Raw genomic sequence first — 21711 nt, 5'->3', positions numbered from 1 at the left:
AACGTTTTCGATAAAAGTTAAATATTCCTCGTGTATGTAAGATTGCAAATTTGTGAAACTAGAATAAAAAAAAAAAAACTCTCGTGTTGTCGTAAAGATTCACGACATTTTACGACGTGACGTCATTCTGTGGACGGGAACCGCAAAGGTCAATCATCCCGCAATGAACGCGATTTGAAGAAAAGACGTTTTCTATCGGAATCTTTTTTTCACGTCCATCGTTCGAATGGATGTCGGTGAACTTTTGAAATTTCAGGTGCGGATCGTTGCTTTCGAACGGCGCTTGCTCACAACTTCCACAGTCACTGGATTCATTTTGCCCATCAAGTTTTTTTTGTATGGATCTCCTGTGGAATTACTGTTCCTTTGTATTAAAACTGACGACGTGTTCATGAATGTTCATTCGCTTTGCGTATTATTATTACAGGTAAACGTCCGACAGGTTGGTGCACTGACAGGTGGCCCCTGAGCGCCGTCTCGTTTTCATTCGATTCCCGATCAGACTCGAAACTCTATTTCTGTGTCCTGCTCCTCGGATCCACGTTAAGCCGGGTGTCCTGTCTACCAGCATGAGCTGGTTGACGTTAAGAAAGACGCCACGTTTTTGTCTTTTTCGTGAAGAGTAGGCGAGTCGTCTCAGGCATCCTGAGTGAATTACTAATTCCTATCCCTTCGACAAACCACTTCCACTCGTTTTTATTCCGCCATATGAACCTGCTTTGGCAACACTGATGCTCTGCGTGCGGAGTGTAGGACGTGCAGAGCAGGAGGATCACGTGACAAATGCAATGGCTGCTGACAGTCACATTCGATTTCGACGAAGAAGGTGTTCCATGGGACTGACGGGTCCTTTTATTCTTCAACCTGAGTGAATACAGCAGCCTGGTGTTGGCTTAGTGGTTAGAGTGGTTAGGGTGGTTAGGGTCCTGAGTTCAAGCCCCGTTGGCCGCTGAATTAATACACACCAGGGGGTGGACTAGGCCTGTCATCCTTCCAACGTCGGCAAAATGAGCACCAGTGTACTGGTAAGGGGGACACTGCATCAGCGGCACAGCCGCATGCCAACCAATGATGCAACCAGCAGCCACAGGCTGCGAGAGAGAGAGAGAGAGAGAGAGAGAGAGAGAGAGAGAGAGAGAGAGAGAGAGAGAGAGAGAGAGAGAGAGAGAGAGAGAGAGAGAGAGAGAGAGAGAGAGAGAGAGAGAGAGAGAGAGAGAGAGAGAGAGAGAGATATATATATATATATATATATATATATATATATATATCAATGACCGTTTATAGAAAGTGCCCCAATGTTGGCTAAGCCAGGTGTGTGATGTTTTCATGATTACTTTTATTTATTTATTTATTTGCTGCAGCCTGATCGAGGTCCCAAGAGAATCAGAGAAGAGGAGTCCGATGCAGTGGGACATGGTCCACCGCGGAAGATAGCGGTGGGGACGGTGAGCCGGGACAAGGACCGAGAGCGCTACGCTGAAGCTCCCGGCCCAAAGGCTGCTTGGCAAACACCGAATGACATCATCCTGCAGGATTTAGAAAATGAGGCCGAGGTACTTGTCTCCTGTGTTGTTTCTTCGTGCTACCTCTTATGAGTAATGAGGTTGCCTGAGAGCCAAACTTTGTGCTTGAAGCGTGTCCAACTACAAAGCGGGTCTCTCATGTCATCTTAGGCACAAGCTTTGGATGAGACTGCTGTCAAAAGAATGATTCTGACCTTCGAGAAGATGGTAACAAAGAACCAGGAGCTTCGGATTAAGTATCCAGACAACCCTGAAAAGTACGGAGTAAATGGCTTTTGTGTTATCCAATTCAGTTTGGCACGTTCTAAACGTATTTTATGTTCAATCTCTTGAAGGTAATGTAACGACGGAAAAATGTAGGATCCATTCTCCTTTGATTTATACATATGTTTATATATTTTTGTGGTTCTCTGTATAATCTGAATGCTGTAACTGTTCTGCAGGTTCATGGAGTCCGAGTTGGATTTAAATGATACGATCCAAGAGATGCACGTTCTCGCCACTATTCCAGAGCAGTACCATCTGCTTGTCGAGCTTGATGCTGTTAATTCCCTCCTCGGCCTACTCGGTCATGACAACACCGATATCCTCCCTCGGCTAGCTTTACTACTAGTGTTGTGTGTTGCATTTGTTTGTTTGTTTTTGGTCATACTGTCACTTTTGTCTGTCTCTGCTGAGTGTGTTGATCTCTTTCCACCTCCACGAGCTCTCGCCCCACCGACCCCAGCTCTCGCCCCACCGACCCCAGCTCTCGCCGCACCGACCTCAGCTCTCGCCGCACCGACCCCAGCTCTCGCCCCACCTACCCCAGCTCTCGCCCCACCTACCCCAGCTCTCGCCCCACCTACCCCAGCTCTCGCCCCACCTACCCCAGCTCTCGCCCCACCTACCCCAGCTCTCGCCCCACCGACCCCGGCTCTCGCCCCACCGACCCCAGCTCTCGCCCCACCGACCCCGGCTCTCGCCCCACCGACCCCGGCTCTCGCCCCATCGACCCCGGCTCTCGCCGTACCGACCCCGGCTCTCGCCGCACCGACCCCGGCTCTCGCCGCACCGACCCCGGCTCTCGCCCCACCGACCCCGGCTCTCGCCGCACCGACCCCGGCTCTCGCCGCACCGACCCCGGCTCTCGCCGCACCGACCCCGGCTCTCGCCGCACCGACCCCGGCTCTCGCCCCACCGACCCCGGCTCTCGCCCCACCGACCCCGGCTCTCGCCCCACCGACCCCGGCTCTCGCCCCACCGACCCCGGCTCTCGCACCACTAATGAGACTGAGTGTGGTTAAACACTGAATGCCATGCTTGGTTGAAAACTGGTAGTAATGTAATTGCAGTGCATGCCAGCACTTCATCATGAGGTGGTGAACAATATGCTCATTTGTCTGCTCAACTCGAGGGATAGAAAAAGTTTATTGGCATTTTTATACGCAATCTGTGAACCCAGAATATTAAAAATACAAACGGTTCAGTGGAGGGAAGTGCAATGTCTCCATAATCTTTTGGCGTGTTGTGGTGCATTACTGTAATTGTATTTTACACTTTTAAACCAAACTTGATACCAATGTATTGCCTACTCGGTGGTCAAGGCAAAACCGACCACGTACTATTATATGAATATCTTTTGACTCTGCAACAATTTGTCGCTTGAGAGATCATTTCGCATGTACTGTACTGTACTGCATCATGACAATGTACCACAGCCTTTGCCGTGAGTCAGACTTGCGGTCGATTACAAAGAACAGTTGCACGTATGATATTACTTTGCTTAGAAGTACAACCTGAACTCTAATCTCAATCGTAATTGACCCCGGGTCTGTCGTCAGTAATGGATGGAATCAACAGGGCATTGATTGAGCAATGCTACCAGCCGTGAGAAGCAAGAAGCTGATGTCCGGGTGTTGACTCTTTGTCGGAGCAAAAGAGAGGTAACACTGTTTTTGCTTTGATGAAGGATTAACACCTGAAACATCAGCTTTTCCTTGCTTCTGACGGCGGTTAGCATATCTCGATGAACATCCTATCGATTTCTTCCATCATTCGATGTGTTCGCCGACACAGATCGACACTCGCCTTCACGAGTAAGACCAGTTCTTCTTTCTCTATTGTGATTACCATTTCTCATGTCTTCCATCTACAACAACAATGTTCTCATTTTAGCCCTTATAAAAAGAATTATAACCACCTAGTCACCTTTCTCTCCCTGAAAAAGGATTATAATCCTCTTTTTCGTATCATGTTGGCTTTTACCTGAAGCTGTACATATCGCCATTGCGGTGGTTGATCTGCTGCAGGAGCTTACAGATATTGATGCTGTGTCTGGCAGTGAGGAAGGTGCTCAGATGCTTACGGATGCACTGGTAAGGTTTTGATATGATTGACAACCTGACCTCTTCGAGAAAACTTTTCTGTTTACATTTTAATCTTGCTCTCTTAAAATCTCAGATGTTTTCTTCCCTGGAAGGTTCCTGTTATGGGATGAGTTCTTCCACTGATGCTCAACAATATTTTTTTTTGGCTTTTCATAAATGTGTTCAGTGACTGATACAAAACAATAAAACATCCTCCTCACAGCTGGAGGGGCAAGTTGTGGCTCTCCTCGTGCAGAACTTGGAGCGTTTGGACGAGTCTGTGAAAGAAGAGGCAAGTGGAGTTCACAACACACTAGGTATGCCTTGCCATGCATGCAATAATCGATATATATATAATGCCATCGGACAGCGTTCACAATTGACATGCGCATAACCCGGGAACATGAACTTGTACAGTATGAGCTGCTCAGCCACCCAACAACCACATTCTGAGATAACAAGGAGTGCAAGGGATATCCATAGAAGTTCCAGACCCATGATTTTGAGGCTGGAATTTGGAATTGGGCCAGGGTGACGGCAATAACTTGTTAAATTTGACGAATGTATTGTTAGTGCACAAAAAGATTTAAAGAAAAATAAATATTTGAGACATTAAGGAAGAAAAACGGGAAATAATTAATCAAAGAATAAAAGGGGATGTCATGTTCAAAAAATTCCTTTTTAGCTGCGTCTCGCATAGCGAACGCTGGCTCTAAGAGAGCTCTGCGTTGTTGTTGTTGTTGTTGTTGTTGTTCTTCTTCTTCTTCTTGTTCTTGTTGTTCTTCTTCTTCTTATTCTTCTGACAAAACCTTTAGGACGCGGTTCTTTTATATACAGGATCCGGATCTCCTTAAAGGGGCTGTCACACCTTAACGATTTAGCCAGCGTATGCCGATTTATGAAAAATTTGTCTAAAACGCTGGCACACGTCGAATACGTTATGGGTAAGTTATGTATACGTTAAGAGCACGCTGAAAAACACTGCCATACGTTGTAGTACGCTGGCTTTAATCGTTCTACTTTGTGGTTGTCCGCAAATTTTAGCATGCTTGAAATTTTACGACGTATGCCGGCGTATGGCTCACATGTTCCGCATATGTAGGAATAAGTGGAAGGCACGTTATGCAATCGTTGACACACGCTACTTGTAAGTTACTCATTAGTCGAAACACGTCGAGGTAATGATTAGCGTACCCAAAACTTTGTTATAACCTATGAGTAACGTGTTGTAGGCACGTTACACGATCGTTGACACACGTCTAGGCACGTTATGCGATCGTTGACACACGTTGACACACGTTACTTGTAAGTTACTCATAAGTCGAAACACGTCGAGGTAATGCTTTGCGTACCCAAAACTTATTTCTAACCTCAGTAACGTGCTTTGAATCGATGAGTAACGTACCTCCAACACATATTGACGTATGTAGACTATTTGATTGACGTCTTCCGGACGACCACATAACTTACTGAACGTGTTTCAAATTTACAGCTACCGTATAATGGCGTATTGGCAGCGTTAAAAAAAAAAACCAACACCAACTTCCGATATTTCATCACGTGCTGTAACGTCACGTCCGATTGCCTCTTCAGTTTGCTCGTCTTATTCTTAGTTCCTCCTCTGTGAATATTTTCTGTTTGAGGATATTGTCATGTCGACGTCGAAACTTAAAAGCAAATGTCCGAATATATTTTAAAATTCGTGATAGACTAAAAAAAAACAAAACAAAAAAAAAACACAACAACTTCAGATATTTCGTCACGTGCCTTCACGGAGCCAAGGAGAAAAAAAGAAAATGTGCCTTGACGGAGAAAATAAGTTCCGGGTATGCTAAACATTACTTTGATATGTTACGACTTATGAGTAACTTACAAGGAACTTGTGTCGACGTGTGTCAACGATCGCGGAGCGTGCCGATTAACTTATTCCCAGCGTAGCGGAACGTGTGAGCCATATGGCGAGTACGTCGTAAAATTTTCAGCATGCTTGAAATTTCACGACGTACAAGGCCTATTACGACGTATGGCAGTGTTTTTCAGCGTGCTCTTAACGTATACACAACTTACCCATAACGTATTCGACTTGTGCCAGCGTTTTAGACAAATTTTTCATAGGTTGGCATACGCTGGCTAAATCGTCAAGGTGTGACTGCGATGTTGACACTTCCAATTCTCAGGCGGTTATGATTTAAATCGGTGTGCGGAAGCTTTTTAAGAGGCTACGCCACGTGATCGTCGGCGATACGTGCAGCGCGCTATGCATACGTCAGACTATCGTTGGGCATAGGTTGTGAAGGCCGACAACAGGCTAATCATTTGTTGGTCTAAGTTATCTATATGTGATTAAAACGTTCTGTGTACGTTACTAATACGTTATGCATACGTCAAACTCGTTATGAATACGTCCAAAACTTAAAAAAAAAACATCAAAATTTCAGCGTACGCCAACGTTTTACATACATTTTTATATGTTGCCATTGCTGGCTAAAACGTCAAGGTGTGACAGGGCCCTAAATACTAAACACCTGTACACATCCTCGCATTGAGGGTGCCTTTTGAAAGCGTCTATCATGAACTTTTAAATATATTCGGACATTTGCTTTAAAATTTCGAAAAGTTCACGTTACTATTAAAAGATTATTCCATTTAATGTGTTGTAATTTTGTAAATACACGATTTTCTCGTCATGAACGAGGAGCCTCCATGACGGGTCTCGCTATTGGCTCCATCAAGGCACGTGACGAAATATCGTAAGTTGTTATTGCCTTTAGGACGCGGCTCTTGGACACATTTGTCTTTGTTTATCATAATGTGTACACTAGACGATTGTTTGTTCTCATGCCGATGGCAGATGTTTTGTGTATTTTTTCACACCGCAGGCATAGTAGAGAACCTGGCAGAGACGCAGCCAGAGATGTGTACAGCGGCGGCACGCCAAGGCCTCGTGCAGTGGCTGCTGAAGCGCCTCAAGGTTGGAATCTGGACTTGTTCTACTTACTCACTGAACACTCGTGCAATGTGACCCAAATCTAACTTTTTGGTTCCATGTATGCATGTGCACACAAATGCTAAAATATTGCGAATAACAACAACAATGATGACTTAACACTAACGTAAATTTTTTTTTGGAATTGTGGTGAGAATAGGATTGGAAGAGGAACCAGTGGAAATGTAAGATGGCGTGGGGTTGTAGCTGGGCCGTGCTGCCGATGTGGTGTGTCATCTGATTCACAGCTGTACATTTGTCCGTAATATTCATCCCGAATGTCTCCATTCATTTTCGTGTGCAGCCTGTGGCTCTTGCTTGCATCATTGCTGAGAGCATGTTTGTGCTGCAGATGCAGTGCATCCTGTGAGTTAGGGCTGGAATTTATAATCTGTTCGTGCCAGCGATAGCTCACCTACTCTTTGCAAAGGATACCATTGGACCTTTAACATTATCAATTAATGTTGGCAGACAGGATACCCAGTTTATAGGGGCAGCACACACATTGATGAATCACCCTGCCTGTGAAACACCAAGATGACAGTTTGTAGCTCGGTCCGGATTCAAACCCGGGCTAGCCAGCTCTGAGGAGAGTGTGCATACCTCTTTTAAGCCATCATGACAGCCCAAATGTCTCCATTACAAATCTTAAGTGAACTACAATTGTTTCATTGAAGAATTATCTGTAATTTATGCCCACTCTCTTATCCTCGACAACTTGAGAATGTAAGTGCTATGAAAGAAAGTAGGTTTTTCTTCTGCCCATAGTTCTATGAAGTCGTTTGTGACAAACGTGCACTTTGACCCTGCTCTGGACCCACATGTCTGCCCACAGACCAAGATGCCGTTTGATGCGAACAAGCTCTACTGCAGTGAGATCCTCTCTATCCTTCTGCAAAGCAATGATGGTAACATCATAAAGGCAACAACCTGCTGCTACTGTTAGATGTTCGACAGATACACAAGCAGCTTATGATGTCATTCGTTCGATCTAAAATGTCATTGCAATCAATTTATTTATTTCCAAAGTGTACATCTGCTGGTATCGAAAGCATTTGCCTTGACTTGATGCTGTTGTACAACTCAAGTCATTGGTTCCAGTGATGTTCCTGGAAAAGTTAGCTGCTGACGTTGGGGTCATTATTATGGTTCCTGGAGGGAGGCATTAAGTGTTTAGTCTTTGTGTCTGTGCCGTCTCGCTTTTTAAAGAAGAATTTTTCTATTACTTAATTATTTGATTTTTCCATTTTCAATTTTTAATTACTTGATTTATTTATTTTACATATTTTTGTTAAAATTTTCAATTCTTTTTATTTTTCCCAATTTTCTGTTATTTCATTTCCCAATTATGTAATTTTTTTGATTATTTAATTTTACTTGTTTATTCTCTCTTTCCTTCCAGCCAACCGGGAACTCCTCGGAGAAATGGATGGCATAGACATCCTGCTGCAGCAGTTATCGGTAAGTTGAATGGGTTGGGTTCTTGTTGTACCCCATCTGCACCTTTGTTTTGGGTGTTTCACTGAAAGATCCATTGAGAATTATTTCGGCATCACAATCACATACCGTTCGACGTCACTTGTATATCCACCTCCATTTTGTACAATATCAGCATAAACATTGACCTCGAGCCGTCGGTCGTGCTTTTGTATTCGGGATTGATGTTCTTACGACTTTGATGTAACGTCAATGAGAAAATTTTGTGATGCAACTGGAGGGAGATGTGCATTGTCAGGTCTTCAAGCGGCATGACCCAAGTAATGACGAAGAGGCCGAGATGATGGAGAACTTGTTTGACTGCATGTGCTCCTGTCTCATGCTGCCCTCAAATCGAGACCGGTTTCTTATGGGGGAAGGTCTTCAGCTCATGAACCTCATGCTCAGGTAAGCTTAAGCAAAGTAATCTTTGCATAAAAAAAAGATCAGTTTTATTGAGTCGGGCAATGGTTTAGCAAGCTCTTTCCCAAATTGCCAATTACAAAGGGGCTTAATTTAATTTTTAGTCTTGCACGGTGCAATTCAAATGGAGGGCAGTGTGTTGCTGAGCACGCAGTCTTCCATCCCTCCATCGGGACCATACTTTGTGCAGAGCGTTGGTGCTGCCTAAGTAGTCTCCTTGGTTATTGAGCACAATCCTGGACAGGTCACCACTCCGACACAGGATACCAGCAATTTGGCACTCATTTTGCCATCCTCGGAAGGATGACAGGCAGAGTCAACCCCACCTGGTATTAATTCAACAGCCAAGCAAGATTTGAACTCAGGACTCGAGGATCCCAAGCCCATCATTCTCACCATTAAGCCAACACCAGGCAGTCTTCCATGTGGGGCATTAAGTTGAATTCCATCTGTATGCACACCTGTGGACATTAATGTTTCCACAATAGATCATTCACAATGTCAACATTTTCGTTGCCATCATTGTGTCCTTCTGAATTTTCTGGGTTGACTATTGTGGGATGCTCCAAGGCCCATGGCAGTCACAGGTTCTACAAGTTTTGGGTTTTCCCCAAAAGACTGAATCAATGTATCAGGATGGTATCATTTTGAAGTCGTAGCAGCTGTTTGATTTTGGGAAATTCTGGTGATGTTTGGATTGACCAGTCCTTTGTTGTCCCTGCTAGATTTGATTGGACAGATGGAATGGTTTTTGCATTATGTTGTTTGAGCTTGTAGGATTGTGACGTGATTGCACGGGTTCCCCGTACTAGAGAGAAAAAGCGTTCACGTACGAGCGCCCTCAAAGTGTTGGACCACGCCATGGTGGGGATGGACGGAGCGGAAAACTGTCACAAGTTTGTGGACATTTTGGGCTTGCGGACCATCTTCCCACTTTTTATGATCACTCCCCGAAAGCTGAAAAAGACTGGGATGAGTGAAAAAGAGCATGAAGGTAAGAGTGTGTTCTTAACTATCGAGAGGAAACAAATATCACATTCATCTTCCTGAGGATGACCATTCGGTCACTTTTCAAATGTTTACCCATCCACCATCACCTTCCATCCCTTGTGTAGAACACGTATGTTCCACAATCGCATCTATGCTGCGGAATCTGAAAGGACAGCAAAGGACGAGGCTCATTAACAAGTTTGTCGAAAACGATTGTGAAAAGGTCTTTTGAGCTTGGCTACCTGTTATAAAATCGATTGCTTGTTGGATTTCAATCATGAGCAACTTGGATATATCATTGACATCTCCAAGCAGCTGATTATAATCCAACCAATATGCTGCTATTTTCAATTATTTATTTATACAGGTGGACCGGCTGATGGAACTGCATTTTCGGTACTTGGAGGCCGTTATGATGGCAGACAAGAAGATTGATGGGGAGAAGCATGTGAGTGCAGTTCAATGGAGAGCTGTGTTTCATATCGCACTGAAACTTTGTGGATGCCTAACATACATGGCTAGTTGTATAAATTGATGAAATTTTTGCACCAAAATGATTTTAGAGATGGGGGTGGGGGTTAAAATATTTGATTGTCAGATACCTAGAGCATGTACAGGTTGTGGACAAAAAATTGAAACACGAATGTAAAGTCACGAAACAGGGTGTTGGGCCACCAGGTGTGGCCAGTACGGCCTGTATGCACCGTGGCATAGAGTCCATCAGCGTATGGAATTCTCTAGGAGGGATGTGCCACCATTCTTCCACAAGGATGTCAATCCATTTGCACCTGTTTGATGGAGATTGAAAACGCTGTCTCAGGCGTTGTTCCTGAATAGCCCATAAATGCTCGATTGGGATCAGATCTGGTGATTGAGAAGGCCATGACATTGGATAACATCAGTGTTATGCTACTCAAGCCACTGGGTGACCACATGTGCTCTGTGGATTGGGGTATTGGGGGGGGGGGGTCTCCTATTACAGCCATGCAAGCCATAATTATAAGCAACCAGGTCTATACAGCATTTTCATACATGACCGTAAGCATGCTGGGATGTTATTTGCTGAATTAACACATGGGCCACACCTGTGTGGAAACCTTTGCTTGGTGTCTCTCATTTACCCAGGTATTTCCAATTTTTCTTTAATTTTTGTCGACACTTGCATGTTCCACCATAATATGGAAAGTAAGATGTCGGGGGTGGTGGGGTTGTTTTGTTTCCATAGTCGAGGCTTGTGGAAGAGCCTAGTTCATTGGACGGATCAGGATGTAACAGGAACCAAAAGGAACAGCCGAGACGCTTGCAAAAGGAACGGCGGAGAGAGGGGAGAAACACTAATAGCAAAGTGGAAAGCCTCTCCTTCTTCTTCTCTCGTCTTTCCTTGTAATTTACAGAAAAAACCTCCAAATGTTGCATTTTATTCTGGTCTAATTGTGCATTACTAAGTTTTCAGTAAATCGGATATTTTGTTTATCCCCACACTTAAAAAAAAAAAAATTAAACAGGGAGGGGGGTATTATAATCTGCTCCCTCTGTCTGTCTGTCCGTCCGTTCATCCATCGCGCTACCTCCTCCTGAACGGTTGTGCAGGAATTCACCAAATTTGGCAGTTATGATCACCACATGGCACAAAGGTGCGAGAGCGGTATCATTTTTGGCCCCACCCCCGAGGGTCTCGACTCTCGAGGCAGGGTCAAAAAGTCCACCAAAAATGCAATGTACATGCAATCAACATTGGGAGATGCATAAAATATGGAATGATTTGTTCATGCTCCAGGGGCTGGGTGCTTGGGGTCATGGGTCAAAATGGGAAGAAAAATAAATTAAACACAAACTTTGATATTGGATCATTCCTGGTGGAAATTTTTGCCATCTTTCAGCTTCGCTTGAGGTGGGGATTTGCGATGGCATGCCATCGACTTCGCTCGAGTTAAAAAATTGCATTGGTCATGTAATTATTTTCTTTGTCGTATAACACTCCCCTACCTTCCCCACTCACTAAGGAAACGGATCAACAAGAGAGTAATCGTTTTTTTTTCAGAATAAATTTGATCCATGCCAGAGAATTGGCTGTAAAAATAAATAAATGACATCCCCTTGATGTTCTCCGGTGCATTGTGCCGGTTCGTCCTTTCGCAGGACATGGTGCAACGCGGCGAGATCATCGATGACATGGCCGAGGAAGAGTTCTACTTGCGACGGCTCGACGCCGGGCTCTTTGTGCTGCAGCTTGTCGATTACATCATGGTGGAGATATCATCTGCTGGGGTTTCCTCAGTGAGTGTACAACAGGAATGTTTCTGGATCGGCAGGACATGAACACTTCCATCCGGGACTACGAACGCTCAAACGTTTTGGGTTATTTTCAGTATCGTTAACTGATCTATATAATAATACGCTTGTCATGTCTGTCCGTGTGTCACTAAAACATCCTGAGATTCCGTTATCTGGCGAAATTGTGAATTAAATGTTATTTCATTGTCATTTAATTTCAACGTTGCATTTGTGCATCACAAAGAAGACAATTGATTAAGGATCATTTATCAACGTAATTTGTCCACTCACAATCACTAGGGAATGGTGATTCCATGGAATTTTCACCGGACGTGTCTCGTGAGATTGTGAATTGGACATTGTTTCAACTGTGATTTCACACCCGCCATACGTTGGCATGACTTTGATGGAGACCAGTAATGTTCGAGGGACAGCACAGCCTGACTGACGGTGATGGAGAGAGCATGACGAGCAAATCGGGAACATCTTCGGCAAAGACATTGTTAAAGTCACATTTTACGTTACGTGGAACTTCCATGTGCACTTGCTGATCGATAAGATAGATTATTTTCCTCATGCTTGTTGCTCCACTCGGAACTTTTCCATTGGCATTTGTTGCTCCTCAGGTTCGTCAGCGTATAAACCAATTGCTCAATCTGCACGGCGGTTCATCCAAAGCCATTCGGCACATCCTCAGAGGTACAAACATCTGCATGTGGCATAGAATCGATGTTCACTTTTGCTTTTATAAACTGAAATCGACTGATGTGGGGCAAGTTTCCTTTTGGGTTCAGTCTGTGGGTTCAGCAAACCAGACTCGGTGGTGTAATGGTTAGAGCGTCCACTCGGTTGGCGGTTCAAACCCTGGCTGAATCGTACCAAAGACATTAAAAGTGGTACGTGCTGCTTCCTTGCTGAACATTTAGCATTTAAAAGGATAGAGCACATCGCAGCAACGCTGGGAAGGCAATGGCAAACCACCCAGTGTAACACTTGCCAAGAAACTGCTTCTGCAGCACTGACGCTCTGTTAAGAGTATAGTACATCATCATCATCATCATCATCATCATGGGGTTCGTTGGGAAATGGGCATGTAAAGATGATTTTCTGGAGTAGCAGAGAGAATCTTATTCAAATTGTATCAGAGAGCAAGCAATTATGATATGATAGATCAATCTGGTGGTTGGAGATGTAAAGAAACCAAAACTAAAATTACATTTTTATGAAACCCTACTTCGGTTGAACAAGTTAATTCGGAAGCAGCGTTTTCATCTGTGGTTGTTGATTTGTCCTATTTTCACCATCATTATCCTTTTTGTTTTAAACAGAATATGCAGAGAGCATCGGAGATGCCAAAAGCGAAGACCTCCGACGTTCGGAACAGCGAAGAATCATGGAGCTCTTGGAAACCTTCTGAAACTCTCTCCTTGTGACGGGTGGCCTGACCCACTGACCAGATCCCTGGGCTCCTTGGGTTGCGATGTTTGCATTTGAACAGGAGCAGATGGCCATAACCCTCCTCCCATTAAAAAATAAAATAAAATCACCCCAGAAACTTTAAAAACTTTGCCGTTTGAGTACTTGAGAGTTATTTTCCATGACGACAATGTAGGGTTGGACATTTTAAACACCACAACTCTAATACTGGTGCCGTGGAAATGCGCGGCCATTGTTGGTATTTAAAATCCACACAAGCTTTCTGTTGTCCATTAATTTTTGTATCATTACTACTACCCCATTCACACAAGTCCAGGATGAGATTTTTTGTTGTTTTATTAAAGTCATCTGCCACTGGTAAATGAACCTTTCTATTCAATGTGTGATTCACTTTTCATGGAGGTTAAGGTATACCCAGGTGTCCGAATTCTGCACGGTGCGCTTGCCATGCTTGTGCTTCCCACGGTGCACACCGATGAAATGTGTACCACCAAGATTTACCCAGTAACCCAAACGAGAGAATTACTCGATGCAGCAAACGGCACTTCATTCATTTTGAACACCAACCACTCAGGACACTCGATGATGGCATTTAAATATACCACTTTTGTCATTCATTCAATGTGACAAGCAAATAGTCTGACGCAAACATGTCGAGAAAGATTTGGGTCAGAAACAAACTTAAGCTTAGCCGACCATGGCGCGTTTGCGACCTCTCTGTCTCACTTCCTTCAGCTTGGTGAGCACAGCAGTCCCATGGCAACTGCTTCGACCATACATGTGCAGCATAGTTCCGAAAAGGTCCTCGGCGCCAGGGTGTGTGCTCAGCAATGCCCTCTCCAGTACGTAGAGATCGACGGCTTTATCTTCAGCAAGGCTGGAGGAGAAGCTGAGGCCAAAATCGATGAGTACCAGTTTTGCACCATTCAAATCCTTGACGTCCTCCTCGGCTGTGGCTTCCCCATCATTGGAGTTCGCTCTCTCACTCGTTTCTCCGTTTCCCTGCAGCACCACATACAGTTTGCTTTCATTCGAGTGTGCTGGGCAAAGTCTAATTCTACAACCATGAATAAACTCAAATTGCACATCTGATCTTTTGAAGAAATGCATTCCCAATAATCGCTGTCGTCCGTATGCCGTGCGTGGCTGTGGGCTGGCATCAGTTCTTGCAAGGGTGCTCTGGATGCAGGGCCCCCTATTGATCAGAGCAGGAATTTGTTAAGGGTCTTGGTGATAGCTCATCTTCTCTTTGTAGAGGACACGGTGGGAGCTTTAACGTCCACCGACTAATGTTAGCAGACGGGATGCCCAGTTTAATGTCAATCCGAGGGACGGCACACACATTGATGAATCACCCTGCCTGTGAAACCACTGGGATGACAGTTTATAGCTGGGTCGGCATTTGAACCCAGGATAGATGGCTCAGAGGTGAGGGTGCGCCGCTCTAGACTATCCTCCCAGCCTGTTCACAGTAATAAGCTTGTCTCGTCACAAAGACTGAACAGTAAACGTTCAGATTGCCACGATTTGGTCCGAACAATGAAAGGTATCGGATTTGTAGCTATTGCCGGAAATGTTAAAAAGCAAGGTCTCAGGTGAAAGAACTTGTAAACCTACAACTTCCCAATAAGAGTGAATGCACGGGGGCAGTCAGATAGGGTTATAATCCCAAAGGAGTCGTGAACTGACTACTTGGTGTCCCATGAGCACACCGACGATGTAATCATCCCAGATTCAAATGCCACATCGTACGTCGACTTGTCTGCCCATCGTCTACTAATGCGAGTACAAACTTTTTGATCAATGTTCTACAAATTACATCACAGGTGAATCAATGCATGGACAGACCGAAGAACTCCCACAACCCAAACACATGAAACGTCTGAGCCACTTCACCCGGGAGGTTCCAAGTGTCCTGCGCAGAAGCATGTTCGAGGTGGTCAGGTCTCCATGGATGATATCTTGGTCATGCAAATGAGCCAGAGTGCGACCCACGATCTCAGCGAGTGCTTCGAGGTTCCTGGAACCAAACGGGGAGCTGCCGATGTGCTCGCGTAACGTCTCTGCGTCCGCCAGGTCCTCCATGAAGATCACATTGGACACCAGGTCCACGAAGTAAATGGCAGGGGCTGCAATCCCTGGGAAAGGGTCAGCACTAGACACTCGTATCTCCATAGCAACTTGAACACGGGCTCGAGGGCAGGTTGGAATAAATAATTAATACGCAATAAAATAATTAAATATATGTTTAATACGGAATAAAATAAAATTATTAAATATCTATATTTAATACGTAATAAAATTATTAAATATATTTATTACGTAATAAAATAAAATATACGTCATACGTAATTACACTGTGCGTAATAAAATCTGTTTAAAAACACAAAGCTCAAGGTTCGAGTTCGTACCCGCTCTTCGACAGCGCAGCGCGGTCCGGACTTCCTGGACCGTCCGACGGTTGGACAACCTGGAGTCGAGGGCGCTGTGCCGGTACTTCCGGGGAAAGCGCTCCTTGATCACTGCTGGGCGACCCAAGAAGGTTCCGCGGTACAACCGAGCCTCTGCGCCCTGGCGGAACAGGTCGAGGCCGCTCAGGAAGCGCTGGGTATCAGGGGAACCTTCTGGGACCTCCGTGGTTATGCTGGGACGTAAGGACGACAGCGCCATGGTGCACCCGGCGTATCTTCTTCTTCTTCTTCTTCAACGCTTTTTTATTTTCTTCTTCAACTTTTCTTCTTCTTCTTCTTCTAAACGTCTTCTTCTTCTAAACCTCTTCTTCTTCTTCTCAAGTTCTTCTTCTTCTTTAGCAAACTTCTTCTTCGTCGAGAACTTCTTTTTCTCTTCAACTTATACTTCTTCCTCTTCAACTTCTACTTCTTCAACTTCTTCTTCTTCAACTTCTTCTTCTTCTTCAACGTGTGAAATATTTTTTGTTTATTTGGATATCTTGTGTTTTAATTGTAGTTTTCAAAAAAAAAATAAAATCGCCACGCAGCTTCAATGGGAGTTCGAGGGAAAGTCTCATCTATCTTTTACGTACGCACGAGGAGAAAATGAAATAATACAATCGATGTGGATTTTTCTCAGTGAGATTCACTACAATGACGTCTCGCTCGTCGCAGCTTCTCTGGAACTGGAACAATCGGGGTGGTTCGCGTTATACAGCCATATATTTATTACGTACATAAGAACGGGAGAACGTTTAACCTTTCAGGAACACACCTGCAAGGTGTGCCGGAGAGAATGGCGGACCCGTGTGGATATCGAACGTCATCTCCATCCTCAACTGACTTGGCAAGAACAGACAGCGGGGTCTGAATTGGGCGAGTGGCGATTGGTGGTGTTGTTACCATAACGGGAGGGGGGAGGGGGAGTGTCGGCACTCGGCAGTTGGACACAGGCTGACTTGACAACCTGCGGCTCCAAATTACTTACATTTGACCTCAGGTAACAAGTTTGACATGAAAACAAGCTCAAATGAGCTAAGATCCTCGTCCTCTTAATGATGACGTCATATTCGTTTTATGACGTCATTGTGATGTATCAGGTTTGCGATAAATTATCTGTGCTAATGCCCGGCTTGATTCCCGCAAACAAAATTCAAACGGCTTGGCGAGTTTCGGAGACAATGGTATAGGCGATTTCCATTAGGGGCGATATTATGACGTCAACTTTTTTCTAGGAAGAATTTCCAAAATCGGAGATTGTTACTGCCTGCGAGTGGGCTTTCTGCATATACATGGCAAGTTTCACGAAGATCCGATGAAAACTCTGGGTTGTGAAACAAAAAATGTCAAAAAATTGGAATGACATCATAGTTATGTATCATATGTGCGGTAATTCATCTCTGCTAATGCCCTGTTCGATTCCCGCAAACAGAACTAAAAAAGCTTGCCTAGTTTCGAAGATAATGTTTTAGGCGATTTCCATTAGCGGAGATATTTTGATGTCATAACTTTTTTTTCTTGGAGGAATTTTCAAAATCGGAGATGGTTACTGTCTGCGCAGGGTATTTTTACATATATACGCAAAGTTTCAGGAAGTTTCGATGAAAACTGTAGGCTGTGAAACAAAAAAGTCCACAAGAAGAAGATGAAGAACAACAACGTGAGTAAGACTAAGAGATCCTCCACGAGGATCTAACAAAGCCCTGCCCCCCCCCCCCCCACGCTGAGCTGACAGCACTGACGAACAGCAAGGATTTCCATTACACTTACGAGCGCGCACTCCCACCCACGAGCACCCTTCACTGCCCACCTTCGGTGGTAAATGTACTGTGGAACGTTCTTGGAAGAGCAGTTTATAAATATTTGTCATTTTTAAAGTAAATTTTATTGATCACGACATATACTGCATGCGATTGCATTCAAAGCTTGCAACAAACTCTTGTGACGTCAATTGTGATGACGTTTTCTGCTGAGACAAACGGCGCCAATGGAAATAAAAACATGTTCATCATTTATAATATTTAATTATTTTCATTCTTGATGGTTTACTCTCCCGGTAGGAATGCCCATCTCGACCCACCTTCTTTGAAGACGCGAAGAACGATGCTGGGAAAAACGGGCCCACCCAATTGGTCAGTGCCAGGACCAATCAACAAGTGAATATTGGTGACATAGCTACAATCACACAGACTCTATGTATAATGAGATAGATAGATATTTAGACAGAGATGAAAAATTACTCAGAGCGACACTTGGCAAAACATAAAGTAGAACGGTTCTCGGGAGAGCGCATACCTCTGCCAGGCTGAACAGTTTACGTTTTGTGGGCCGCTGATGGGCTGGATGTGAACCAAAATCTAATCGGCTTGTTCTCGTCAACTTGGCTTGTTCTGAACCAAATCATGCACAACTTTTTGAGAAATAACTATATATATATATATATATATATATATATATATATATATATATATATATATATATATATATATATATATATATATATATATATATATATATATATATATATATAGTTTTGGCCGAATCTATCACTTTTAGAAAATTAGGCCTGTGTTGACCTTACAAATAATTGGTGGTTGAATTCATTGACCTGATATGCAAATCTTGTTCAAATTTCAAGTAAATAGTGTGAAAATTGAGGATTTTTGAAAGTGCATCTAAGTTGTTGACCTTTGGCCTATGTTGACCTTATGGCATATGCTGACCTCAAATAATAATTGGTGGTTGTATTCAGTGAGCTGATAAATTCAGTGAGCTGATAAACTGAGCTCAGTGAGCTGAGTTGTATTCAGTGAGCTGATATGAAACTCCTGTTCAAATTTCAAGTCAATTGGATGAAAAGTGACTTTTAGAAATTTGGCCTATGTTGTCCTTTTGACCTATGTTAACCTCAAAAAAATTGTGCTTGAATACAGGAAGCTGATGTGCAAATGGTCTTCAAATTTCAAGTCAATCTGATGAAAATGGACAATTTTAGAAAAAGTTGGCCCAGGTTGACCTTTTGGCCTGTGCTGACCTAAAAGTTAATAGGTGGTTGAATTCAGTGACCTGAAATGCAAATGCTCTTCAAATTTCAAGTCAATCGGATGGAAATTGAAAATTTTATAAATTCGGCCGATGTTGACCTTTTGGCCTTGGATGTCTGCACAGGTGGTTCAATTCAGAGACCTGAAATGCAAATGGTCTTCAAATTTCAATTCAATTGGATTAAAATTGACAATTTTAGAAATTCAGCCTATGTTGACCTTTTGGCGTAGGATGCCCGCAAAGGTGGTTCAATTCAGTGACCTGATATGGAAATGATCTTCAAATTTCAAATCAATCAGATGAAAATTGACAATTTTAGAAATCTGGCCGATGTTGACGTTTTGGCCTATGTTGACGTTTTGGTCTCTTGACATCAAAAATAATTGGTGCTTGAATTCAGTAAACTGATATGCAAATGGTCTTCAAATTTCGAGTTAATCGGATAAAGATTGACAATTTTAGAAACAATTTTAGAAATTTGGCTGATGTTCAGTTTTTGCCCAACGTTCACCTTAAAAAATAATGAGTGGTTCAATTCAATGACTTGATGTACAAAGGGTCTTCAAATTTCAAGTCAATCGGATGAAAATTGACAATTTTAGAAATCTGGTTTATGTTGACCTTTTGGTTTATGTTTACCTTTTGATATCAATGGAAATAAAAACAAAAATTAGTTGGTTGAATTCAGTGACATGTTAAGCAAATGCTCTTCGCATTTCAAGGCAATCAGGTGAAAATTGTGGATTTTAGAAATTTGAGAAAGTTGTTGACCTTTGGCCAAATGATGGACTTTTGACCTTTTGACCTCAAAAATAAATAGGATTCTGTCGGACCAACAACCACCATTTGGTGAAGTTTCGTGAAGCTCGGTTTAAAATTGTGACCTGTAGGCGATTAAAGGTGAGAAGACAGATAAACAAACAAACAAACAAACAAACGGAAGCGATCAATATACTTGTCAAAATTTTTTTTTTTTACCAAGTCATAAACCACCAGGGGCCCTCACCCTTTCCAATGTTGTTACTTCCACCACCAAATGTGGACGAAGGTTATGTTTTCAACCTGTTTGTTTGTGAGCAGGATATATCAAAAATTATGGACGGATTTGGACAAAACTTGGTAGACAGGTGAGGTGGTGTGCTGTGCTGTCGTCCTGCATAAATGGCGTTTACCCACATATTTTTTGAACACCTCAGCGTTTACTTGATCCAAAGAATCATTAATCAACTTCAAAATCATGGGCAATAATTTTTAAATTTCTTATAATAAATGGTGGGTACATAGCCAGATTCGACCACGATACACGATAGTTTGATATATCATCAGTTTATTGAAGTGTCCTTATTGATAAGGTTTGTGGCTGATCATTATTGATCAAGCCACCCATTGTGGTTTTCTTTGTCTTATGCCCCAAGGAAAGCTTACGTTTTTGTAAGAATCGGTCTTTGGCTTGCTTCACGATAGCTGGGAAAGATCTGTGTTCACGGGGAATAAGCCCATCTAATGTTGGCGATGGATATTAGAGAATTTATTGAATGTCAAACTCAGGATTGCAATCCATTTCACTCTAAAATGTCTTGGTAAATCTCCTGATTTCAAGTTGCCATGTACACATTCAAGGCACCCAGTGCCAGAGACAGCACAGCAACCCCAAACCAGAGAGTTGGTGTCAAAGCCACCCAATGCTCGCCTGTTTATGCATTTATCGTTTTTAAAAGACTAGTCTAATAATATTTTTTATAAAGCATTGCAGTGAAGTCTGATCCAAATAATTTAAAAGCAATATATGTATTTGTATATTGTAATCAGTAAAAAATAGTGTGGTAGATAAAAACATGAGAAAGGAAATAACTTGCACCAAAAATTTTAACATTTTCACGCTGACGCTCACACTCATGCCGGGGGTATCGCTATAGCTCTCTGTTCTTCGAACAGGCGAGCTAAAAAGTAATATGTAGTGTTTTGATTTCACAAATATCGAGTCTGAAAAAGGTGCACCAACAAAATTGATTTAATTTGGACTTCATTGCATCCCTAGTACACATATTAAATGAATGGCAAGCGTCTAGTATAAACAGGCGAGCATTGGGTGGCTTTGACACCATCTTAGGTTGAAATTTAATTTTTTTTTAATCATTTGTTAATTTCAACTTCACTACACCAATAGTATACCCCAAAGGAACCTCCATGCCAAATATCAGCATCCTCGTACACATATTAATTGAATGGCAAGCTTCTAAATAACTTGCACCAAAAACTTTAACGTTGATGTGCTACAAAAAAGTTAAGTTCAAAACAGGTCAAAAATTTAAAACATTTGAAATTATTTTCTTATTTCAACTTCACTACATCAATAATATACCCCAAAGGAACCTCCATGCCAAATATCGGAATCCTAGTACACATATTAAATGAATGGCAAGCTTATAAATAACTTGCACCAAAAACTTTAACGTTGATGTGCTACAAAAAAGTTAAGTTCAAAACAGGTCAAAAATTTAAAACATTTGAAATTATTTTTAATTTCAATTTCACTACATCAATAATATACCCCAAAGGAACCTACATGCCAAATATCAGCATCCTAGTAATAGGATATCCTAGTATCCAAAAAATATCCTAGTAAACATATTAAATGAATGGCAAGCTTATAAATAACTGGAAACCAAAAACTTGAACATTTTCACGCTTACGCCGACGCTCACGCTGGGGGTATCGCTATAGTTCTCTGTTCTTCGAACAGGCGAGCTAAGAAATCA

At 42.9% G+C, this 21711-nt stretch overlaps 2 protein-coding genes across 3 annotated transcripts; one reads left to right on the top strand and one right to left on the bottom strand.

The window, feature by feature from the left end:
* Nucleotides 1-82: 82 nt before the first annotated feature.
* On the top strand, nt 83-13823 carry CTNNBL1 (catenin beta like 1). Its single transcript, XM_085891361.1, has 16 exons — nt 83-256; nt 1362-1553; nt 1674-1780; nt 1967-2111; nt 3788-3880; nt 4095-4188; nt 6751-6842; nt 7693-7765; nt 8260-8318; nt 8593-8741; nt 9569-9750; nt 9872-9969; nt 10114-10194; nt 11886-12023; nt 12647-12719; nt 13349-13823. Exons 1-16 carry the CDS (start codon nt 227-229, stop codon nt 13435-13437), a joined length of 1695 nt encoding a protein of 564 aa, XP_085747487.1. The 5' UTR covers nt 83-226; the 3' UTR covers nt 13438-13823.
* TP53RK (TP53 regulating kinase) lies at nt 13776-16190 on the bottom strand. 2 transcript variants are annotated; one of them, XM_085891362.1, is made up of 3 exons: nt 15869-16190; nt 15306-15595; nt 13776-14459 (listed from the first exon to the last, which is right to left on the bottom strand). In XM_085891362.1, the coding sequence occupies exons 1-3, from the start codon at nt 16125-16127 to the stop codon at nt 14145-14147; spliced, it is 864 nt and encodes a 287-aa protein (XP_085747488.1). In that variant the 5' UTR covers nt 16128-16190; the 3' UTR covers nt 13776-14144. The 2 variants fall into 2 exon arrangements, with proteins under 2 accessions (XP_085747488.1, XP_085747489.1); XM_085891363.1 differs by having other exon boundaries at nt 15354-15595; nt 15869-16178.
* Between the last annotated feature and the right edge of the window lie 5521 nt (nt 16191-21711).

This window comes from Eptatretus burgeri, chromosome 8, assembly GCF_056783735.1.
Source record: "Eptatretus burgeri isolate ZD-2024b chromosome 8, Ebu_testis_v1, whole genome shotgun sequence".
NCBI classification, from domain to species: Eukaryota; Metazoa; Chordata; class Myxini; order Myxiniformes; family Myxinidae; genus Eptatretus; species Eptatretus burgeri.
Note: the sequence above shows the minus strand (reverse complement) of the source record. Positions and strands in the feature narration are given on the sequence as shown.